This window comes from Erinaceus europaeus, chromosome 4 (assembly GCF_950295315.1).
Source record: "Erinaceus europaeus chromosome 4, mEriEur2.1, whole genome shotgun sequence".
Lineage (NCBI taxonomy): Eukaryota > Metazoa > Chordata > Mammalia > Eulipotyphla > Erinaceidae > Erinaceus > Erinaceus europaeus.
The window spans coordinates 15,526,219-15,547,457 of record NC_080165.1 but is presented as its reverse complement, the minus strand read 5'-3'; the positions used below and the strand labels follow the sequence as shown (position 1 = coordinate 15,547,457).

The 21,239-nt window shown below is 54.1% G+C and overlaps 1 protein-coding gene across 2 annotated transcripts in view; it reads left to right on the top strand.

Moving 5' to 3' along the window:
* Positions 1-463: 463 nt before the first annotated feature.
* The window catches only part of CELSR1 (cadherin EGF LAG seven-pass G-type receptor 1), a 174,665-nt gene continuing 153,889 nt past the window's right edge, over positions 464-21,239 (top strand). For both annotated transcript variants that reach the window (XM_060188786.1, XM_007522468.3), the window contains exon 1: positions 464-4,361. In XM_060188786.1, coding sequence (XP_060044769.1) covers positions 716-4,361 — 3,646 coding nt within the window. In that variant the 5' untranslated portion in view covers positions 464-715. The remainder of the gene's footprint in view (positions 4,362-21,239) is intronic.

The window sequence follows — 21,239 nt, the reverse complement described above, 5'->3', positions numbered from 1 at the left end:
CACTGGCAGTGGCTGCCCAGGAAGCCCCCCCCCCAGCCCCTCCTTCCCCCTTCGGGCCTCCTCGGTCCCGCCCCTCCGGCTGCAGGGTGGTGGGCCGGGTCCTAAGCTCCCGCCCTCGGTTGCGCCCCCGCGTCTCCATAGAGATTCTCGGGCGCGCACCTCCGGGCTTGCTCCCCCAGGGGTTGAACAATAAGCTGTGGGGCCAGGGGCGGGGCGGAGCCGGCCGGGGGCGGGGAGAGCGCGGGCGGTGGGGGCGCTGGTACTTCGCACCGCCCAGGCAGCTACCGGCCGCCGGGGTCCGCGCTGTGCCGCGCTGCCCAGCCGGCTCTCGGAGCGCAGCCCCCGCCCTGCCCCGGGCCCGCCCCGCTTCCCACGCCGCCCGGCCGAGCTCGCGCTGGAGCCACCTGGAGCCGCCCGGAGCCTCCGCCGCCGCAGGTTGATGCTTGGCGCCCTCCCGGGACGCGCGGAGAAGCCATCTTGAAACCAACTTGGCAAACTTTTGCAAAGTGCTCTCGAAGTGGAAGCTGCGGGAGAGGCCGGGCTCGCGGTTCCCAGTGTCCCCGCCGGGGCCCCTAGGGAGGCGGGACGCGCGTCGCCCCGAGGGCCCGGCGCGGGGCGTGCGGGAGCCGCTCCCCGGCCGCGCAGGGTGGATGCGGAGCCGTGTCGGGTGCATGGATTGTGCTCAGGAGCCCGGCTCGGGCTCGGGCTCCGGGCCATGGCGCCGCCGCCGCCGCCCGTGCTGCCCGCGTTGCTTCTCCTGGCTGCGGCCGCCGCTCTGCCCGCGCTGGGGCTCCGGGCGGCCGCCTGGGAGCTGCGCGTGCCCGGCGGGGCCCGCGCCTTCGCCCTGGGGCCCGGCTGGACCTACGCGCTGGATGCCGCGCGCACGCCGCGGGCACTGCGGGAGCTGCTGGACGTGAGCCACGAGGGGCTGCTGGCGGGGCGGCGGCGCGGGCCGGGAGGGGAGCCCCCGGACTGCGCGCGTCTCGGGGGGCGCCCACTACCCCTGCAGGTCCGCCTGGAGGCTCGCGGCGCCCCGACCTCGCTGAGTCTCCGCATAAGGGCGCGCGCCCACGGCCCGGCCTGCGGCCCGCGGTCCCGGCGGGGACGGAGCCCTCGCGCCGAACTGCGCGCTCGGACAGTGCTCACGGTGCCGGGTGCCGGCGCCGCGCTCTGCTTCCCCGGCCCCGGCGGTGGCGGCAGTGGCGGCGCGGGCACCCTGCATTCTGCACTCGCCGCCCTCACCACCTTCCCAGCCTGCAGCTGCCCGCCGCTTTCCCGGCCCCGGTGCCCACGCCGCCCGGTCTGCCTGCCGCCTGGAGGCTCGGCCCGCCTGCACCTACTGTGCGCCCTGCGGCGAGCGGCCGGCGCAGTCCGGGTGCAGCTGCATCTGCAGGCGGCCGCGGCAACACCCTCCCCGTCGCCGTCGTTGTCACCGTCGCCACCAAGCCTGCTCCGGGCTGGGGCGGGGACGGCGCGACGGGCCCGACGGGGCGCGGGTGGCAGCACCAGCCCACAGTTCCCGCTACCCAGCTATCAGGTGTCCGTGCCCGAGAACGAGCCCGCGGGCACCGCGGTCATCGAGCTGCGCGCGCACGACCCGGACGAGGGCGAGGCCGGCCGGCTGAGCTACCAGATGGAGGCGCTGTTCGACGAGCGCTCCAATGGCTACTTCCTCATCGACGCGGCCACGGGCGCGGTTAGCACAGCCCGCGCGCTGGACCGGGAGACCAAGGACACGCACGTGCTCAAGGTCAGCGCCCTGGACCACGGGTCGCCGCGGCGCTCGGGGGCCACCTACCTCACTGTCACAGTCAGCGACACCAACGACCACGGGCCGGTGTTCGAGCAGTCCGAGTACCGAGAGCGGGTGCGTGAGAACCTGGAGGTGGGCTACGAGGTGCTGACCATTCGCGCCACCGACGGCGACGCGCCCTCCAACGCCAACATGCGCTACCGCCTGCTGGAGGGCGCCGCTGGCGTCTTCGAGATCGACGCGCGCTCGGGCGTGGTGCGCACCCGCGCCGTGGTGGACCGGGAGGAGGCGGCCGCCTACCAGCTGCTGGTGGAGGCTAACGACCAGGGCAGGAACCCGGGCCCCCTGAGCGCCACGGCCACCGTGCACATAGTGGTGGAGGACGAGAACGACAACTACCCCCAGTTCAGCGAGAAGCGCTATGTGGTCCAAGTGCCCGAGGACGTGGCGGTCAACACGGCTGTGCTGCGCGTTCAGGCCACGGACCGGGACCAGGGCCAGAACGCGGCCATCCACTACAGCATCGTCAGCGGGAACCTCAAGGGCCAGTTCTACCTGCACTCGCTGAGCGGCAGCCTGGACGTCATCAACCCGCTGGACTTCGAGGCCATCCGGGAGTACACGCTGCGCATCAAGGCCCAGGACGGGGGCCGGCCCCCGCTCATCAACTCATCGGGGCTGGTCTCGGTGCAGGTCCTGGACGTGAACGACAATGCCCCCATCTTTGTGAGCAGCCCCTTCCAGGCGGCCGTGCTGGAGAATGTGCCTCTGGGCCACTCGGTGTTGCACATCCAGGCCGTGGACGCGGATTCTGGTGAGAACTCGCGGCTGAGCTACCGCTTGGTGGACACAGCCTCAGCCTCCCCCGGGGTCGGCGGGACGGGGCCACAGGACCCTTCCGCCGCCTCCACCTCATCCTCGCCTGGTGGCACGGTGGCGGCAGACTTCCCCTTCCAGATCCACAACAGCTCAGGCTGGATCACCGTGTGCGCCGAGCTGGACAGAGAGACGGTGGAGCATTACAGCTTTGGCGTGGAGGCGGTGGACCACGGCTTGCCGCCCATGAGCTCCTCAGCCAGCGTGTCCATCACGGTGCTGGACGTGAACGACAACGACCCGGTGTTCACCCAGCCCGTGTACGAGCTCCGTCTGAACGAGGACGCGGCGGTGGGGAGCAGCGTGCTGACACTGCGTGCCCGGGACCGGGATGCCAACAGCGTGATCACCTACCAGCTGACGGGTGGCAACACCCGCAACCGTTTTGCGCTCAGCAGCCAGAGCGGTGGCGGCCTCGTCACGCTGGCGCTGCCCCTGGACTACAAGCAGGAGCGGCAGTACGTGCTGGCCGTGACCGCCTCCGATGGCACTCGCTCGCACACCGTGCAGGTCTTCGTCAACGTCACCGACGCCAACACGCACCGGCCCGTCTTCCAAAGCTCTCACTACACCGTGAGCGTCAGTGAGGACCGGCCGGTGGGCACCTCCATCGCCACCATCAGCGCCTCGGATGAGGACACCGGGGAGAACGCGCGTATCACCTACGTGTTGGAGGACCCGGTGCCCCAGTTCCGCATCGATCCCGACACGGGCACCGTCTACACCGTGACGGAGCTGGACTACGAGGACCAGGCGGCCTACACGTTGGCCATCACGGCTCAGGACAACGGCATCCCTCAGAAATCCGACACCACCTCTCTGGAGATTCTCATCCTCGATGCCAACGACAATGCCCCCCGCTTCCTTCGAGATCTCTACCAGGGCTCCGTGCTGGAGGATGCACCCCCGTCCACCAGCGTCCTCCAGGTCTCTGCCAGTGACCGGGACTCGGGTCCCAATGGCCGCCTGTTGTATACCTTCCAGGGAGGGGACGATGGAGACGGGGACTTCTACATTGAGCCCACTTCCGGTGTGATTCGAACCCAGCGGCGGCTGGACAGGGAGAATGTGGCAGTTTATAACCTCCGGGCCCTGGCTGTGGACCGGGGCAGCCCAACACCCCTGAGTGCCTCGGTGGACATCCAGGTGACCGTCCTGGACATTAATGACAACCCACCGGTGTTTGAGAGGGATGAGCTGGAGCTGTACGTTGAGGAGAACAGCCCAGTGGGATCTGTGGTGGCCCGGATCCATGCCAATGACCCCGACGAGGGCCCCAACGCCCAGATCATGTATCAGATTGTGGAGGGAAATGTGCCAGAGGTCTTCCAGCTGGACCTTCTCAGTGGGGACCTGCGTGCGCTGGTGGAGCTGGACTTTGAGGTCCGCCGGGAGTACGTGCTGGTGGTGCAGGCCACCTCCGCCCCCCTGGTCAGTCGGGCCACCGTGCACATCCGCCTCTTGGACCAGAACGACAACCCGCCTGTGCTGCCCGACTTCCAGATCCTTTTCAACAACTACGTCACCAACAAGTCCAACAGTTTCCCCACTGGGGTGATCGGCCGCATCCCGGCCCACGACCCCGACCTCTCGGACAGTCTCAACTACACCTTTCTCCAGGGCAACGAGCTCCAGCTGCTGCTGCTGGACCCCGCCACGGGCGAGCTGCAGCTCAGCCGGGACCTGGACAACAACCGGCCTCTGGAGGCTCTCATGGAGGTGTCTGTTTCAGGTGAATGGGTCAGGGGAGGGGAGGGTGCTCCTGCCTGCTCAGCATGCTGGGACGCATTCAAGCAGCGCCCGGGCAATGCTGGGGATCTGTTGGCTTCCGGCTGGATGGCTGGGTACTTTGGGTGGGGGCGTGCTTCCCTGCCAGGCCAGGAAGGGACCCGGCATTGCTTCCATCAACCTTTTTTTTTTTTTTCTATGCTGGGAGTAGGCCAGGGCTTCAGTCAAGTTCAAGACCAACAGCTTCTTGGCCCCACCATGGGTTGTGGTTCCTGAGCTGCCCTCTTAAAATCTGATCCCAGGGGTTATCTGAAATTGCCTGGTTTTGCTTGGTGAGGCTCTGCAGCCGGCTCTGCGCCTGTCTGCAAAGATCAAAGGTCATCGTCTGCCCCATGTGCCAATTAGTCCCCGGGTGGGACCACGGGGAATTGACGGATGAGTCCCTGAGTCACCCTTGGTCTCACTTTTCTGTCTCCTCCGGATAATAACAATCGGGCCTATGTGTGCTCATTTGTGTGGGAGCGCTTTGAAAAGTGCTGCCTCCTTTGATCTTGGCTCTGGCTCCTGGACACGGGCTTATTATTTGGGTGTTACCTAGAGGCCGGCCCAGGTTGATGGTGCAGCCAGTGTGGGAACCCTGCTCGCCTGCTAGGGGCTGGAGCTGAACCTGAGAGTCTTCTTGGCCAGCTGAAGGCCTGGCAGGGAAGGGTTGGTCCTCCATGCCGTGGGTCTGTGTAAATCAGTGCAGGGTGCAGGAATTGGGAGACAGAGAAAAGAGAGGGAAGGATTTGGTTGGAGATGGGAGAACAATAAAAGGGACCCTTGGCAGCCCGTCAAGTGGTCATGAGGCTTTGGGATGGAGGGGGCAGGTGACCTTAATTGTAGACCCAGGTATCTCCAAGAAAGACTAGCTCTCGGTTCTGTTTTGTACCTGTTTCAGACGAGTTGTCTCAACAAGGCGTTTTTCTACTGCATCACCGGGGACTCTGTGGAAGAGTCCAGCAGTTAGTTTTGTGATCTGCTTTTCTGGCATGGCGGCAGGCTGTGGCTCTTTCCACGCTAAGGACTGGGTGGCACGCAGGCTCCAGTTGGCTTATGTCATTTGCAGGTCTGGTTTTGAAGTGCTACAATACTTCAGCATGGGCTTTGGTGGTTCGCTCAACCTACAGGGGACTTTTCTCGGTTTGGGGGCAGTTGTGACTGTGTGTGGAATACGGAATAGGCTCCCTTAGCAGGCTTAGCCTGAGCAGTGATGCGAGTGAAAAGGTCTCATTCGTCAATTCCCAGTTTCATGCTCTCATTTTTCTTTCCTTCACTGCTTCATAGTAGATAGAGCAGAGTGGCAAACAGCCTGTGTGAAAAATCGAGGAGTGGGTGGGTGGTGGCACACTTGGCTGAGCACACATGTTATCATGCACAAGGACCTGGGTTCAAGTCCCCAGTCCTCATCTGCCGGGGGTGGGGGGGTTGGGGGGGAAGCTTCATGAATGGTGAAGCAGCGCTGCAGATGTCTGTCTCTTCCCTCTCAGTTACTCTCCGTCCTATCACATAAAATAAATATATGCATACATAAATACCAAATAAAAAGCGGGAGAAGATCTAGGCAGTTTAATGGGGTTTTGATTTGGGGAGGGATGGAGGCGTCTGTGGGAACTGGTGCACACCGGGAATGTGTATTCAGTGTGTCTGGAGCATCAGGAATGCGGGCCCCTTGTGTTTGCCGGATAGCAGGATTTAGGATGGATTTCATCCCAGAGCTGTTAGTCACATCAGGCTGCCTCAGCTACCTGGTGGGTCCACGGCCTGGACCACAGTCACAGGTAGTTGGGGGCTTTTTGAACTGTGGTCATAGATTCAGAGACTCAGTCATCCAGTTCTGGGCTCAGATTCCCATGCCAACATGCTGTGGTCTAAATCAGGCCCTGGGACTCTGAGGTCACCCCTACCCCTCGACGATAATGATGACATCTTGGTGGGTCCTGAATGGATGGCAGGCAACTTTCTGAACCCTTGTGTTTGCTTTCATGTCACTCCTCTGGGGGGCTTTGGGGCCTGGGGGTGAGTGTTGTTTAAGTTGCTTTCCATTTTATACTCAGTTTAGATACTGAGGCTCAGAGGTGGTAAATCAGATTTTAGGGTCACATGGTCAGTGACTGGGAGTACTGGGTGTCCAGCTACAGTGAAGGCGGAGCCACCAGTCTAACCCTCAGCTGCCTCTTTACCTGAGAAAATGTTTCTGAGAGGGAGTGGGGCTGTAGTGCAGCGGGTTAAGCGCATGTGACGCAAAGCGCAGGGACCGGCGTAAGGATCCCGGTTCAAGTTCCTGGCTCCCCACCTGCAGAGGAGTCACTTCACAGGCACTGAAGCAGGTCTGCAGGTGTCTGTCTTTCTCTCCCCCTCTCTGTCTTTCCTTCCTCTCTCCATTTCTCTCAGTTCTATCTAACAATGATGACATCAATAACAACAACAATAATAGCTACAACAACAGTAAGAAGACAACAAGGGCAACAAAAGGGAAAAATAAATAAATAAAATAAAAAAAGAAAATGTTTCTGAGAACGTTAGTCACAAAGAGAATTGTCTCAGTTGCTCAGTCCTTGCTCTGTTTGCATATTCATTCATTCATTCATTCATTCATTCATTCATTCATTTTATCATTGCTGGGACTTCACTGCTCTGGGCCAACTGTTTCAGTTAGGAAGAGAAGAGAAAGTCAGACAGAGAGAGGGAGAGACACCAAATCACCAAAGCGCTCGCCCCTCCTCCCTCCCAGTGCAGTGCAGACTGGCTGGGCTGAAACTTAGGTCAGCAACGCACATGGCAAAGCAGGCTTTCCCCCAGGTGAGCTCTCTTACCAGACCTGCTCTGGTTTAAAGTAGGTACTTTGGGATGCCAGTACTCCCAGGCTAGTAATTATTACAAGATCTTTGAGATAATTCACTTGGGAGCACGCCTGCTTTATCATGAGCACAACCCTGGTTTGTGCTCCAGTCCCCATACCACTGGGGGAAGCAGCTTCAGTGTCAGTTACATGGCGTCTCTCCCTCTTCCGCTGTGTTTGTCTCTCTTTATGTGGGGAAAAAAAATCTGTCCCTGCTAAGAAAAAAAAAAATCTGTGATGACTGTCAGCAAAGCACCCTGCTGAAACAGAAAGACCAGGCTTCAGTGAACCAGAGTTGAATTCCTGGGTTATTAAGGAACAATGGAGAAGGCGGTTGTTGAAACGCATCCACTGTCTTCCATGGGGTGTTACTAGCTTCCCCGGATTTATAGCCATCTCCTAAAGCCTCTAATGCATTATTACCGCCCTGGAGGTGCTGAACAGAACTGCTATTAGGTTTTGTGGGAGTCTTGCCAGGAAACTGTGTTCTGAGCTTCAGTGGCTGAGAAGGTGCACCTGGGGTTGATTCGAAGACAAGACAGGCCTAGGGTGCAGGGAGGTGCCTTTTACTGGCTCCTGGGGTTTGCACTTCTCTGCGTCTCTCCTCTGAGTAGATAGCATTTACTTCATGCAGCCTGCCAAGGACAAAGCAAACTGTTTGGAAATTGTTTTGCGTTCTGAATATAGTTACACTCGAAGAGCTGTCTGCTTGGATGACATCCAGTAATGTGAGCTGTTCACTTTGTGTGATGGGACGGCGTTGGAACAGGGTTTCAGACACGGTGGTGGGAACTTTTTCTCATGAACGTTTGTCAGAGCTGCACCTGCATTTTCCACAATTGTGTAGCTAGTAAACTCTCAGGCACAGAAGCCTTCCTGGAGTCTCTCTAGATGTTGGTCTTTTAGTAAAATTGATACATCTTTTTAAAAAAAAAAAAAAAAAAGACTTATCTAGGTAACTTGGGAGGTGGCACAGTGGCTAGAGCAGTGGACTTGAAAGCATGAGGCCCCAAGTTTGATCCCCAGTATCAAATGTGTCTGGGTGATGTTCTGTTCTCTCTCTCTCTCCCTCCCCCCTCTTTCTCATTAGTAAATAAATCTTTTTACATGCTAAACAGATTTATTTATTTGCTATGAGACAGGAGGAGAGAGGAGAGAGTGGACCAGAGCACTGTTCAGCTCTGACAGAAATTGATGCCAGGGATTGAACCTGCAGCCTCTAGGACCTCAGGCTTGCAAATTGGTCCTCTAATAGGTTGGGCTATCTTCCCAGCCCTGTGTTGACATGCTTTAGACAGCCTTGGACATGTGTGCTTGTGCCTTGCACTCTAGAGCACAGGATTTGGTAGAAAATGGCCCTGCCTCTCCGTGGGGGTGCTTGGTGTCTGGGTGTGGGGAAAGCAGGCATTTGTGGGTAAGAACTGACTGCCCGGTGATCCCTTTACACAGTAGAAAATACTGACACTGGGGGCCAGGTGGTAGCTCAGTTAGCGCACATGGTGCAAAGCACAAAGACCAGCTGAAGGATCCCGGTTCCAGCCCCTGGCTCCCCACCTGCAGGGGGTTCACCTCACAAGTGGTGAATGAAGCAGGTCTGTAGGTGTCTATCTTTCTTTTCCTCTCTCTGTCTTCCCCATCTCTCTCAATTTCTCTCTGTTCTCTCCAACAATGATAGCAATAAGAACAATGATAAACGACAAGGGCAACAAAAGGGAAAAAATAGCCTCCAGGAGCAGTGGATTCATAGTGCAGGCACTGAGCCCCAGCAATAACCGTGGAGGCAATAAATAAACAAATAAATATTAAAAAAATAAAAAAGGAAGTACTGACACTGAAATAGCAGGATCTGGGCACCTTTTTGCCGTTGACTTTGGTGTGGGAGCACATGGGATAAAGTTATCGAGGTGTGATAAAGCTTTCAAAAGTATTCAGCATTGGCCTAGTTAAATAGAAGGGACTTTTGCTTAGGTCATTACAAATAAGGAAAGAGGACACTGCCTATTGTGCCAGGCAGCCTCAGATAACTGCGTATGTTCCCCTCCCTAAACCCCCCTTGATCCCAGGACTAGGCTCAGACCAGTTGAAACCACCTGTTGTAGCACTGAAGTTTCAGGTCACCTGTACTACCTGGGTTGGGGTACCTGGGGCAGCTGGTTCATCCTAAGGCCTTCAGCGCTCTGGGGGGAAGGAGTCTCTGGCTGACAGATGTTCAGAAGCATTGGCTCAGAGACAGAGGAGTGGTGTGTCTTGTATAACTTGTGTGCAAGGCCCTGGAGAGCCTGTGACCCCACGACCCCTGCCTCCCAGTGTGGGTGGGGAGGGCTGTTGGGTGAACACAGAAGGGAAATGGAGGGGAAGGAGGAGCTGGAGAGGGTGGGCTGTATACACCCCAATACCTCTGCCTTCCTGGCAGGGGGCCGGATGAGGGAGGGGTCCCTGACCTAGAGGGGATGTTTGGGGGTGCCAAACATGTTTGGTGGGCCGATGGGCTCACTGGACAGGGGACACAGAGCAGGTGGGGAAGCTCTGTGTTGGGCTCAGCCCACGTAGAGGGTGGTGAGCGTGGAGGGGTTGATGTCACTGCAGAGGTCCCCGTGCCCAGAGGCCTCCCCGAGGCATTTTCTATGTCTAGCTCATTCTGCAGTGACCCCTGACTCCCCCATATCATGGGAACCCAGGTCTCAAGCACACACAGGGGCACCCAGCAGTGCTGGGATTTGAACCCAGGACGTGATTTCTGAGCTACATTATTATTATTTTTTTCCACCAGGGTTGTGCTGGGGCTCGATGCTGCCACTATGATCCATTACTCCTGGTGACTGTTTTTTTTTTTTTTTTTCCTTTTTTCCCCTTTCTGTTTGACAGAGAGAAATTGAGAGGGGAGGGGAAAATAGGGAGAAAGAAAGAGACACTTGCAGACTTGCTTCACTGCTTCTGAAGCTTCCCCTTTGCAGGTGGGAACCTGGGACTTTGTGCATGCTAACTTGTGTGCCACTGCCCTGCCCTCCCCCCAGCTACTTTCTCTCAGGCTGTTTTTTTGTTTGTTGTTGTTTTTTAATAACAAAATGATTCTGGAAGTATGAGCCCTGAGGAGAAGGGAGGTGCCTTTATTGGAGGCAGTGCTGGTGGGGTCTTTGCAGGGGGCCTTCAGCTTTAAGGGAGGATGACCAGGAGGCCACACGTGTTTCCTGTGTGGCTGAAGCAGCTTTGACATGATCCCTGAGTAGGACTAGAGGGGCTGAAGGGGAGAATCTAGAGGGGTTCCAGCCAGAGGGAGTCAACAGGACCATGCAAAGGGGGATTGTGGCTGGAGGTGATCAGGGGCCCGTGTGGAGGGGTGTGAGGGGTCTGGGGAGGAGGATATATGGGGGGAGGGTGCACCACACCTGCCTGAGAGGTGGGGTAGGAGAATGCTGGGAGAGGATGCCTGAGGGTCCTGGGGGCAGGGTGAGTGAGGGTCCCCACGCATCAGTGGCCGGTGCTACCTGGCTGTAGGGGAGCTGACAACAGAGATGTGACTTGACTGGGTTTGTGTGTGTGGGGTCTTTGATAGCCTCTCTGAGGGCCAGAGTGGTGGGGGCTGAGGGTTCCTCTGGAGACTGGATGTCAGGGTTGCTGAGGATGAGTGAGGCTTGGAGGGAAGGCAGGATGCTATGGGGATATAGGAGCCTGTGGTGACCCTTGTTTGAGTTTCTGGCCAAGAGGAACTGACCGATAGCGTGCATGCCTACTCTGGCCTGGTCTTCTGTTTAAAAAATGTATTTATTTGGAGTCGGGTGCTAGTACAGCGGGTTAAGTGCACATGGCACGAAGCACAAGGACTGGCATAAAGATTCCAGTTCGAGCCCCCGGCTCCCCACCTGCAGGGGAGTCACTTCACAGGCGGTGAAGCAGGTCTGCAGGTGTCTGTCTTTCTCTCTCTCTCTCTCTCTGTCTTCCCCTCCTCTCTCCATTTCTCTCTGTCCTACCCAACAATGACGACATCAATAACTACAACAATAAAACAAGGGCAACAAAAGGAAATAAAGATTTAAAAAAAGTTAATTTAAAAAATGTATTTATTTGATAAGACAGAAATTGTGGGAGGTGGTGGGGGGAGATAGAGAGGGAGAAAGATACCTGCAGGCTTGCTTCACTGCTCATGAAGCTCCTCCCTACAGGTGGGGACTACAGGCTTGAACCTGGGTCCTTGTGCATGGTAACACGTGCACTCAACCGGGTGTGCCACCATCCAGCCCCTCTCCCCCCACTCCTTGCCAGCTGGGTCTTTGACTCCACCTGCCATGCAGATGCTCAGTTGACGTGAATGCTGGGACCTTTCATGGGCACCCAACAGTTGGGAACAACCTCCGTGACATTCCTGTGGTATGTGTGGGCCAGGCTGTGGGGTTGGTGACTTTTTGTGTCACCAGACCTGTGATGATGAGGCAGTAGGGGACCAAGGGATGATAGGCGAGGGCCAGAGCCACAGATGGCCTGAACGCAGGAGCACCAGGACACCCCCTCTGGTGACTCAGTGTTCCCCCAGTCCCACCTGCCGGCTTGATGTCAGGGAGACTATCTTAAAGCTACAGAAAGTGGCAGGTTTCGAGCCTTTGGGAAGGTTCGTGGTGCTAAAATCATCCCGTGGGAAGGTGACCGGCATTGTTGGTAATCCCAGGATTCTTTTTTTTTCTTTCTTTTTAAAAAAAATTTTGATTATTTATTTTCCCTTTTGTTGCCCTTGTTGTTTTATTGTTGCTGTAGTTATTATTGTTGGTGTTGTCGTTGTTGGATAGGACAGAGAGAAATGGAGAGAGGAGGGGAAGACAGGGGGAGAGAAAAACACCTGCAGACGTGCTTCACCACCTGTGAATCGAGCCCCCTGCAGGTGGGGAACCAGGGGCTGGAATCGGGATCTTTACACCGGTCCTTGCACTTCGTGCCACGCATGCTTAACCCAATCCCAGGATTCTTAATCCAGGACCTGGGGTCACCTCTGAAAGTCTGCTTTGCCCTGGGCTGGTCATCCACCTGCCCCTTTGGAGACCTGAGGGGAGAAGCCTGTAAAGGAAGGGGGCAGGTGGGGTATCCGCACCCCGGGGGTGCCGCATGGTGAGGCTCAGGGCACCGTTCCTGCCAGTGTTTGGACTCAAACGCTAGTATATGTTCTCTGGCAGGGCAGAGCATGTGGAAAATATTCCTGAGTTTGGCATGTTTCCTTCAGTTATCAGCCTGGGGGAAAATATTTTCTGGTTTTTCTAGTCCTGTAACCTGAACACACAGGTTCACAGAATTAAATTCCTGAGTCTTGGGGGGGGGCTGTTAGTAGTAGATCACCCTCCTGCTGTCTGCACTTTCTGCAGGAAAGGGTGCCGAGGCACTGAGCAACTTTGGGTGGGTAAAAACTCCAGAAAAGCCAGGGAGAGCCAGTATAGAGTTTACGGGGGACGGCAGAGCACCCCCTGCCCCCACCCGGGCACACAGTGGGTGCTTAGTCAATATTTATGGTTGTTTGTGGGATCATTTCTGGGGTGCTGGAGGAACAGAGACCTGGTGGGGCTGTGGGGAACCCCTCTGCCTTCACTTGGGGAGCAGGGCTCTGTGGGCCCCCCAGGTATTACGGGCTGCTTGGCCCCAAGTGTAAGGAACAAACGTTTTCCAGGAAAGCTCCAAGCTTGGATTCTCACGCTTTCACTTCAGGTAAGAACTTGCGGCTGCCGTGTAATCAGTTCACCCTCTTGGGTGTGAACATTCCAAAGCTGGAGAAAGCCCAGTACTGGCCTTTTATTGTTCTAACCACTTGAGTGAGTGTTCCTTGGTGTTTTCGTTACAGGCCATGGGCTCGTTCTTAAAACACACAGAAACACTGATGCACACACATATATGTGCATACACTCACATACAGCTAGACAACTCCTATGTAAGCACAGACACATACATATATACCAGCGTATACACACATACAGGTGTATTCAAAACACACATTTACAAACACAAAGACATGTACACATAAGCACACACACATTTTATACACAGGTAGGCACACGTGAACACACATGCCCATATAAGGACAGACACATAGATACACCTAGTATATACAGGCATGTGTATTCGAGACACATGCTTACAGACACAGACACACATAATCACATATGTACACACAAGCTATATGTTAGTATGTAAAGCACAGACAGAGACATGTACAATAGATACATAGAGGCAAACATAGACATACAGAGATGAATGGACACAATGCTCAGTACACACACACACACCACACACCACACACACACACACACACACACACACACACACACACACACACACACGAGGCTGCAACATGAATTCCAAGCCCGAGCCCAGTGTCCAGGTGTTCTGCCTATGTCACCGCCATCAATGCTGGGCCTGCTCCACAGTGACCCAGTAGATACACGGGGGCTGATTTGCTCTGCTGGGGTATTTAGATAGTTCCTAACCCTTTGCACCATGTCCCTGTCCCCCATCTAGGTGTTCTCATCCAGGCTCTTCCCAAGCCTGACCACCCCACGGGCATCATTGCTGGCCTTAGAGCTGGGGGTGCTGGTTCACAGCAGCACTGTCCCTGCCCTGCCTGGTTTATGTGCTTCGGAAAGTTCGTGCTTGTGCTTGAGGGTCCGCTGAGCCTCTTGCTGGGAGTTCAGAAAACTCCTTTCACAGGCAAAGAGGCCGAGGCTGAATGGCACAGTGGGTCAGGCAGCAGCCCTCCAGCCACGGTGAATCTGCACGGCCCGCTGAGGGTTGCATTCTGCAGGGACAGCCTCGCCTGGAGTCCCACAGTCCCTGGCACAGGTTCCAGGATGCTGGGACCCATTGCTTGAAACAGAAGGACAGGGCATGCTTCCTGTCCTCCTCTATGGGAACTCTCAGATGCCTGGACCCCACCATCTCCTGGGAGAGCAGAGGCATGCTGCCTTGAGTCTCTGCTGGGCCTCCCATGGTGGGGCTATGTCTTAAGAATCTGGGGTGCAAGACCAGTGTGCACCAGATGCAAGAAAAGACAGTCCAGTGGTCAGAGTGGTGGAGGGGGAGGCAGAAACCTACTAAGGAGCCAGCCCTGGACGATCCTTCTGGCCAGAGAGCTAGCTACCTGCATCCCTCTCTCCTTCCTCCCCCCCTCCTCCTTCCCCTCCTTACTCCTGTACTCTCTCCCTCCCTGTACCCATCCATCCATCCATCAAGACTTCTTTCTTTTTAATAGTCTGTTTTTACAGCAGGTTATATATCTTTATCTCTTCAGGATTTGAAAAACAAAAACTAATCTACAAAACTCGTTTAAGGTAAACTAACAGCACCTAGTTCAAATAAAGCCCTATGCTGAGTTAGCATTTGGAGATAAGAACTCTCTTGCAGGGCAGTAAATTTTTATCTTAGTGAGCTGAGTGTTGAAGGATCATTTTCATAGGAGGAAGCCACGGGGATGAGGTGTTGGTGGGGGTTGGGGAGGTGACTGCCCAGTGTCCCAGCTGCTGAACTGTGGCGCCTCCCAGAGCAGTCTTGGTGTTGGAGAGAGCTGGGGTTTCTTGCAAGACAGAGCCCAGGTTTTGCCCCTCATGTGCTGTCAACCGAGCGCCTGGGTTGTGTCAGAAGCAGCAGAAGAAGGGAGCAGTCCTGGAGGTGGCACAGTGGATAAAGCGTTAGACTCTCAAGCACGAGGCCCCAGGCTCAGTCCCAGCAGCACCTGTGCTAGAGTGATGCTCTGGCTTGCTTTCCTCTCTCCTCTAATTAATAAATACGTAAAATTGGGGGCCGGGAGGTGGCCCAGCCAGTCGAGTGTACATATTTCCGTGTGCAAGAACCTGGGTTCAAGCCCCCAGGCCCCACCTACGGGGGAAGCTTCGCAAGCAGTGGAACAGTGCTGCAGGTGTGTCTGTCTTTCCCCACTCTCAAGTTCTCTCTGCCCTGTCAAATAATAAAGTAAATTAATAAATGAAATCTGAAAAAGAAAGAAGAGACGTAGAGATCAAGAGAGAGCTCACAGAGTAAAGCACAGGCCTTGTTGTGTGTGAGGTCCTGAGTTCAAGTCCCTGGAATCCTGGATGGCACTGGGGAAGCTCTGCGGATGGTGGAGTGGTGTTACGGCATCTCTCTTCTCTGTCTCTTCCTCTCTTTATAAAATGAAGGTTGGGGAAGCTGGGTGGCTCAGTGGAATCATGCTTGCCCAAATCCCAGGTTCACTCCCTGTTGCCGACTAGGGGAAAAAAGTGTCCGGAGATTTTTTGCACACTCATGTTCATAGCGACACTATTCACAACCAGTGTCCGTCGGTGGGTGGGTGGATAAGCGAGATGCAGATTACATGAACAGTGGAGCGTCACTCAGTTTTAGAAGGAAGGAAACGCTGACACCTGCTGCAGGTGCCTGAACCCGAGGGCATTTTGTTAAGTGAAACATGCCAGATACAATAGATCCTAGCACGGGCAGATTGAGGATTCAGAGACAGAAAGTGGGTGGTGGGTGTCAGATGTGGGGAGGGTTTGGGGCATTAGTGGTTAGTATGGTAAGATCTCAGCTGGGGAAGATGGGAGCGCTCTGGAAAAGGGTGGTAAGGCAGTGATACAAGAACAAGAGTGGAGTAATAGGGGAAGATGACCAGAGGACTCTGAACCCCAATTCCATCAGGGCCTGAAGCGTCTGTCACCAGCAATCTTTTTTTTAAATATTTATTTATTTTCCCTTTTGTTGCTCTTGTTGTTTTATTGTTGTAGTCGTTGTTGGATAGGACAGAGAGAAATGGAGAGAGGAAGGGAAGACAGAGGGGGAGAGAAAGACAGACACCTGCAGACCTGCTTCACCGCCTGTGAAGTGACTCCCCTGCAGGTGGGGAGCCAGGGCCTCAAACCGGGATTCTTTTGCCGGTCCTTGTGCTTCACGCCATGTGTGCTTAACCTGCTGCACTACCACCCCACCCCAGAAATCTTGTTTTATACCATCACTGAAAGGAAGGTGAATCTGGAAAACACCAGAAGAATTCAGGCACTGGCTCTTATCTGAGAGAAAAAAGAGGAAAAGGAAGGACACTTGGAAGTAATAATAGGTGTAGGTGTGACTTAGGAAGTCAAGGCAGGGCTGTAGAAAAAAATGAAACACACACACACACACACACACACACAGAGTATACAGTCAACCCATATCAGTGACCTTGGGAGGACAGCTGCAATTTCCAGTGGAGGAGGATGGGGACACAGAACTCTGGTGGTGACAACAGTGTGGAATTATACCCCTACTGTCTTACAATCTTGTACCATTGTGAATGAATGTTATGCCACTCAACGTTGCGCTTTGGCACTGTTGACTGGTGAGTTTTCTGCTATCTATATTTTATCTTCTTAAAAAAATAAAATGGGTAGTCGGGCGGTAGCTCAATGGTTTAAGCGCACGTGGTGCAAAGCGCAAGGACCGGCATAAGAATCCTAGTTCGAGCCCCCGGCACCCCACCTGCAGGGGAGTCGCTTCACAGGTGGTGAAGCAGGTCTGCAGGTGTCTGTCTTTCTCTCCTCCTCTCTGTCTTCCCCTCCTCTCTCCATTTCTTTCTATCCTATCCAACAACAACAACATCAATAACAACAATAATAACTACAATAAAACAACAAGGGTAACAAAAGGGAATAAATAAATATTTTTAAAAATTTAAATCAATAAATAAAAAGGCTCACAGAGCGAAACTGTACCTAGCATTCAGGTGCTGGACCCAGGGGTGCAAAAGGCCTGGCCATCTGGTTTCGAGGCAGGTTTTCACCAGAGCAGAGAAGCTAAGCCCTGCTCCATTTGTCCTCTCCTGGGTCCTTGAAGTCATCCCCCTGCCACCTGCATCACTCATTCTGTGCCTCTCTGAGCCCTCCATCCATGTCCTGGCCCCACACAGAGCAGAGAGCACAGATAGCTGAATATAAAGTAAGTCGTGTCTGGTGCCCGGGTGAGATCTCCTTGACGGTGACCTTGTGCTTTGGTTCAGAAAGCCTGATTAGGGGGCCAGGTAGTGGTTCACCTGGTTAAGCGCACACATTACCACACACACAGAAGGACCTGGGTTCGAGCCACCACTCCCCAGCTGCAGTGGGGACACTTCCCAAGTGGTGATGTAGGTAGGTCTGCGGTATCTCTCTTTCTCTCTCCCTCTCGATCTCCCCCCCTCAGTTTCTCTTTGTCCTATCAAATAGAATAAAATAAAATAAGAAAAAATGGCTGCAGTGACTGGTGGATTCATAGTGCAGACACTGAGAGCCCCAGCAATAACCCTGGAGGAAAAATAAAGAGAGGAGGGGGAGGGGAGGGAGAGGGGGAGAGAGAGAGAGAGACAGACAACCAGTCTGAGTTGGAGAAAGGGCTCTTGAGCTCCTGGGTACCTGGAGGTCCCCAGTTCCTGGGAGCCTCACCCAGGAAGGAGCTGGACTCGTGACTGAGGCTCCAGTCCTTATTCTTTGCCCTTCTCCTTCTAGTCCGCTGACTAGACAGAGGGTCACCCTTATCTTACGACATAGAGGTGGGGGGTGGGCAGTTAGGCCAGGCAGGTTTTTTGCTTGTTTCTTTGTTTCCAGAATTTCCCTGGGACTTTGTACCAGTGTGATTCCACCCCTTCAGGCTCATCATTGTTTTCCCTTTTTTTTAATACTTTTATATTTTTATTTGTTATTAATAGTTTGTTACAAGATTGTAAGATTACAATGTAGAGCTCCACACCACATCCATCACCCAAGTTCAGCATTCCCACCCTCCCACCTCCCAATCTTTTTTCCTTTCAGTTTCTGACAGAAAAGGAGAGAGACAGAGGAGAGAGAGAGAGACGTCAGCACTGCCCTGCCACTCAAGTGGCTTCCTCTTGTACATGGTGCTGCCACACAGTACTTGGGGTTCGAACCCAGATCCTCATGATAAACTGTGTACTCTATTGGGCAAGCCATCTATCTCCTGGCCCCTTGGAAGTTTGGTTTTTCTTAAAAAAATTATATCGTTATTTATTTATCATTGGAGGAACAGAAACTGAGAGGGGAGGAGGAGGGAGAGAGGGAGAGAGACAGAGAGACACCTGCAGCCCTGCTTTACCAGTTGTGAAGCTTTCCCCCTCCAAGTGGGGAACCAGGGACTTGAACCTGGGTCCTTGTGCAGTGTAATGTGTCCACTTAACCAAGTGTGCTACCACCTTCCCACCGTCAACCTCCAAGAGGGTTTTTAATTAATTAATTAATTAATTAATTTTGCCTCCAGGGTTATCGCTGGGGCTCAGTGCCTGCACTACGAATCCAGTGCTCCTGTAGGCCATTTTTTCCCTTTTGTTGCCCTTGTTGTTTATTGGTGTTGTGGTTACTATTATTGTTGTCATTGTTGTTGTACAGGACATAGAGAAATGGAGAGAGGACGGGAAGACAGAGAGGGGGAGAGAAAGACAGACACCTGCAGACCTGCTTCACCGCCTGTGAAGCAACTCCTCTGCAGGTGGGGAGCTGGGGGCTTGTACCGGGATCCTTATGCTGGTCCTTGTGCTTTGCACCATGTGCTATAGCCTGGCCCCCCAAGAGGGTTTTAAGAGGACAACATGTGGGGGCTGGGTCCAGGCTCACCTGGTTGAGCGCACACTCAGCACCATGGCCACCCTCCTTTCTTGTGCCTGAATACCCTGTGGTGGAGCTGTGGGCGTCACCTTTTCAATCCCACTCTCTTTTCTGAGTATGGAAAATTCTCCACCGTGCAAGTGAAAGTTTCCCAAATTTTCAGAGAGGGCAGAATGGAAAATATTAGAGTTTATTGTTCTAGAGATTTCCTGTACATCCGGCACGTGTCTGTCGGACTTCAGGGTGTGTGTGTGTATGTGTGTGTGTGTGTGTGTGTGTGTGTGTGTGTGTGTGTGTGTGTGTGTGTGTGATACACCTGGAGTGGCATATTCCAGCATGCACCTTGCTGTGGGACAGAAATAGAAATGCCATCAAAGGCAGGATTGGGAATCAGGGTTCCCACCATTGATTGGGCTTCTGTGCTCAGATGGGTCACTTATTGGAAGACAGCTGAATGGTCCCCCTACAGGGAAAAGCAGGCTATGTTGGCATGTTGGTCCAAAGGCAGGAAGCTGGTGGCTTCAGGCTTGGAACAGCTGTCCCTGAGCTGGCCTGGGAAGTCCATTGTGTTTGCAGCGGGAGTTCTGTTTCCCCTCTTGTTTCTGTCACCCAGCACAGCGACCTGGCTTTTTTTTTTTTTTTTTTTTTTTTTTTAGGACCCAAAACAAATTTGGAACAGCGTGAGCACTGGGGCCAGAGTTGCTTTTTTCTGTAGTCAGGGAAACAGAGGCAGGGGGTATGGGGAAGGACTTTTGGTCATTCTGTGTAGTGAGCCCCATGGAGCAAGCGCCCGCCTTGGCCAGGGTGCTCTGGACGCCCCATCCATGCTCTTAGCAGCTGCTCTGGCTTTGGGGGCCTTTCTTCCCTTTAGGACTCCTGCTGAAAAGTAAGAGGGCACTCCCCTGCCTGCCCATCATGGCCTGAGGTCCAGTGTAGTTTCCTGAGTCAGCAACAGGAGGGCTGGGAAATAGGGAAGGAATGTGAAGTGGCCGCAGAGGCCCTGGTACTGCTTGGTCCCTGGTGATTGTCATAAATGTGGCACAAACTGGACGAGAGGCAGAGGAAACCCCCCAGGTGAGGATGGGGGAGGTCAGGAGCATTGGGGAGTGAGGGGACCTGGACATAGGCCAGCAGCTATTCCATGGAGAAACAGCCTCTGAAAGTGGGGCTTTTCCTTTGGTTCTGTTTTACGAGAATCCATGGCAGAGTGCCGTCCGAGACGTTGCTTAGCAGGCTCTGTTGGGGAGACTCAGTGCCCTCGGTAACACATGGAACCAGGCCATCCCCTGAGTTTCTGTTTCCTGAGTCCTGTTTACCTTGGTGCCTGTGGTGTAAGTCCCCTGACCATGAACCCAGCAGCTGCTCGCCTTAAGGAGGCCAGGCCAGCGATATCCACTAGCCCACGGTGCTGTCCACCTGTCGCTCCTGTGTGCTTCCAGACCATGTTGTCGCCCGAAAGTGAAATGCTTTTTCTGCATTTCAAGTGGCAGGCTGGATGTTAGTGCACCTGGTTAGCACACACTCCAATATTTAAGGGGCCCAGGTTCAAGCCCCCACTCCCCACCTATAGCGGGGAAGCTTCATGAGTGGTGAAGCAGGTCTGCGGGGCTTTTTTTTCCCTCTCTCTCTCCCTGTCTCTCCCTTCCCCCCTCAATTTCTCTCTATCCTATGTAATAAAAAAGAAAGGAGGAGAAAAGAGAAGTAGGGAATTTGCCATTCAGGAATTGAGCTCCAGTGATAATCCTCATGGCAGTAAATAGGAAGGAAGGGAGGAAGGAAGTTCACTGACACTTTGCAAACAGGTCTACTTTTTCTTTAATAGTGATTTAATATTAGTTTACAAAATTAGGGGACAATGGGTGTAATTTCACACCATTCCCATTGTAGAGGGACAGATGGTAGCTGGAGGGTCCTGTCCAGAAAATAGGAGTGGTTACAGGTGTGGTTTGGCAAGGTGGAGGCGGGGCTTGGGTTTTCAAAGCTAGACCCCTGGTCTTGCAGGCTCTCTGTCTCTCTGTCTGTCTGTGTCTGGACCATCATGTAAGTGCTAATTCGGCTCTTCTCTTTCTCTCTGCCTCTTGTGTTCTATCATGTGAATGTTCTCAGTTCTCAGTTCTTCTGAATAAAGTTTAAAGTTTCTGAAAATCAGGCTCCTCAATTCTTTGTTGAGAAAATATGTGATGAACTTTTAGGATGTGGGAAGCAAGCATCGGCCTTCCATCACCCCCTTTACCCCATAACACCACCACCAGAGTTCTGTGTCCCCAGTCCCTCCATTGGAAACTCCAGTAGTTTTCACAATGTTAACAGATGTGGGTCGACTAATATGTTTTTAACTTTTTAAAATATTTTATTTATTTATTCCCTTTTGTTGCCCTTGTTTTATTGTTGTAGTTATTATTGTCGTTATTGATGTTGTCGTTGTTGGATAGGA